The sequence below is a fragment of the Plecotus auritus genome, assembly GCF_963455305.1.
Source record: "Plecotus auritus genome assembly, chromosome: 4".
NCBI lineage: Eukaryota > Metazoa > Chordata > Mammalia > Chiroptera > Vespertilionidae > Plecotus > Plecotus auritus.
The window spans coordinates 55,721,800-55,724,424 of NC_137775.1; the positions used below are offsets into that span (position 1 = coordinate 55,721,800).

Sequence of the window (2,625 nt, forward strand, 5' to 3'; positions counted from 1 at the left end):
GGAACCCAGGCACAGCAGTGTTAGGGGGGCACTTGGGACGGGAGCCCTCCCCAAGGATTAGAAGCTGGAGATGGCTGCCCAAAGTAGGGTGTGTGTGTCAGAGGTGGGTGGAGGGAAGGTTCTCAGGGTGTGCAGGCCCCCAGCTCGATCGCCTGTGCGGGGACCACGTGCAGAAGCAGCGCGTGGGGGCCTCTGGCGCGCAGCCGTGGTAGGTGCCTGCACCCGGGCCCGGGAGTACCCCGCTTGTGTCTGTGTGCGCTTCTGGGTGGGCGGAGGGCCGGGCGCCGTCTTGCTTCCCACCCCCCAGGAGTGTGTGTGTCCTCAGCCCAGCGCCAGCCGAGCGGTGCCTGCGCCCGGGAGAACGCGCGCGCACCCGTGCGGGGTGTGTGTGCATGTGTGTGTGTGAGTGTGAGTGTGTGACAGTGTGTGTCAGGTGACTTGGGTCACGCAGTCTCTCTCTCCCTCCTCGGGGAGGAACTGCCGCGCTCCGGTTGAGTCCTCCGCCGGCAGCTGGGAGGGGCGGCGAGGGGCTCAGGCGCGCAGAGAACCGCGGGACTCAGACCCGGAGGCCGCCCGCCGGGGGAACTCGCGGCCCCCGCCTCCTCCGGCTCCCGCCACGCTCCAGACAAAACCCCAATTCAGATAGGTTGCGAGCGGCCAGGAGGAGGCTGAGCCCCTAGCCCGGAACTCGCCACCCCCGGCCGCCGCACGGTGGGCGCGATGAGCCAGGTGCTGGAGAAGCCGCAGCTGGAAGACGAGGATGACGACGAGGAGGATGAGCTGGTGGGGCTGGCTGACTACGGGGACGGGCTCGACTCCTCGGATGCCGACCCGGACAGCGGGGCGGAGGAGGGAGGTGAGCGCGGGGTCCCCTGCCGGCCCCCAGCCCCGCGCGTCCTGAGCCGGCACCCAGTCCCGCCTCTGTCTTCCCGCCCCCGGCCGGGCCGAGCGCGCGGGCCGCGGACTTGGAGGGAATCCAGGAGAACGGAGTTGCGGGGTGGGGGTGGGGGTGGGGAGGGCGCCGGAGGAGCGACTGCAAGCTGCAAAATGGGGGAGCCCGGGTGCAAGCGGCGATGGGGGGACCGGGATCCGTGGGGAGAGCAGAGAGAGGAAGAGTCTGGGTTGGGGAAACGCGCGCTCGCTGGCCCGCTCCAGGGCGGGTACCTCCCCCACCTCTCACCAGAGCTCTGAGCAGGATCTGGGGATTGGGGAGGGAAGGGGACCGCTGGGCTCGCCCTGGGACCTCTCCCTGAATGCTGCTGTTGAAGCTGAGGTCAGATGTCGTGGCTAAAAAAGGCAGCCGGCAGCAACGTGACTGGCAGGGTCGTCGGCAGCTGCGGGTGTCAGTCTTGCCCCGTGTCGTCGCGGGAGGGGTCCTGGGGCCGCCCAGGTCTGCGGCTTAGGGGCACCCGGGGAGATGCACCCAGGTGATGTGGGAGTTGCCGAGGGTTTCCCGGGATCCAGGCAAACACGGTTGTTAGGACACCTTATCTGCGCTCAGTGTCACCATCTGGGCATGACTCTGCCTGTCCTGGAGAGAGCGCGTGGTGGGGAAATACATGCCACTCAGAAGTAAACTGTTTACTGTTGATGAAGCGGATTTAGCAATTGTTCAGCCTGTGTGTGTGTGTGTGTGTGTGTGTGTGTGTGTGTGTGTGTGTGTGTGTGTGTTTGGGGGGGGGGTGTCCTGTATTTAATTCTTAAGGAAGCTGAGAGTTTTTTAAGCTTCCAGAAAGGTTCATCATTTTGTGTTTGTTTTTCTTCAAAGCAAGGGAAAAGTTCTTTATTGTAAGGTCAATTGAAAAGGTCAATAGAAGGAGGCTGGTAAACATAACATCAAGGTGAAGTTGTGTGCATCCAAAGAAGGAACTAATTTTAAACATTTGCACTTTGAAGAAATTGTGGTGGATGAAAGTACCTCTGTGACTGTTGATTTTGAAGAACTTTTACTGAAATTCATTGCACTTATTTTAAATTCCCTGTCCAAAGCCTTTGTCGGGAGAACAGTTTCATTATTTTGTTTATGGTAAGTGCTGCATTCAGTGAATCAGAAAGGGAAGAAAGTGAACTAAACCTTGAGCCTGATAGATGAGAGAAGCGATACAAGTCACCCTTGTTCATCGTGGTCTGTCTCCTTGGAGGTTTGTGCTAATTCCCCATTTGCTTTAACTGGTGTGGGCACCTGTGCACTTCTCTCTTCTCCACTCTCCATAATTGGTCCCACAGTTGAGCACGTGATTACACTTTTGTAGATGAAGGCGTTCAACCCCTTTGTTGGAGTCCCTAGGGCTACCTTTGGTAATTAAATTGTTCTGTCACTTCATTATTATTCAAGTTGCATTTGTTGGCTCCTCCTAGTTTCTTGGGAGACTTGAGGGATTCAGAATGTGGTTGTATTTGCAAGGTATTTGAAATGGTAGACACACAATTGGGTGTATTTGTGATACTCTAAAAAAGGAAAATGAGAAAGAGACTGTATGGGGAAGAACAGCCCTGTAATGTGATACTGTCCTGGGGGCCAGAGGACCTGTTTATTCTGCAGCCCTTTAAAGGGGCATTTTAAAAACTGATTTGGGGACTTGAAACTGAAGTGAAAGGAAAGCTTTGCCTCAGGGGTGGGCTTCC

General features: G+C 57.6%; 1 protein-coding gene across 1 annotated transcript in view; it reads left to right on the forward strand.

The window, feature by feature from the left end:
* The first annotated feature begins 414 nt into the window (after nt 1-414).
* RRAGD (Ras related GTP binding D) overlaps nt 415-2,625 on the forward strand; it is a 36,401-nt gene continuing 34,190 nt past the window's right edge. The window contains exon 1 of the mRNA XM_080663362.1: nt 415-856. Within this exon, the coding sequence (XP_080519488.1) occupies nt 721-856 (136 nt within the window). The 5' untranslated portion in view covers nt 415-720. The remainder of the gene's footprint in view (nt 857-2,625) is intronic.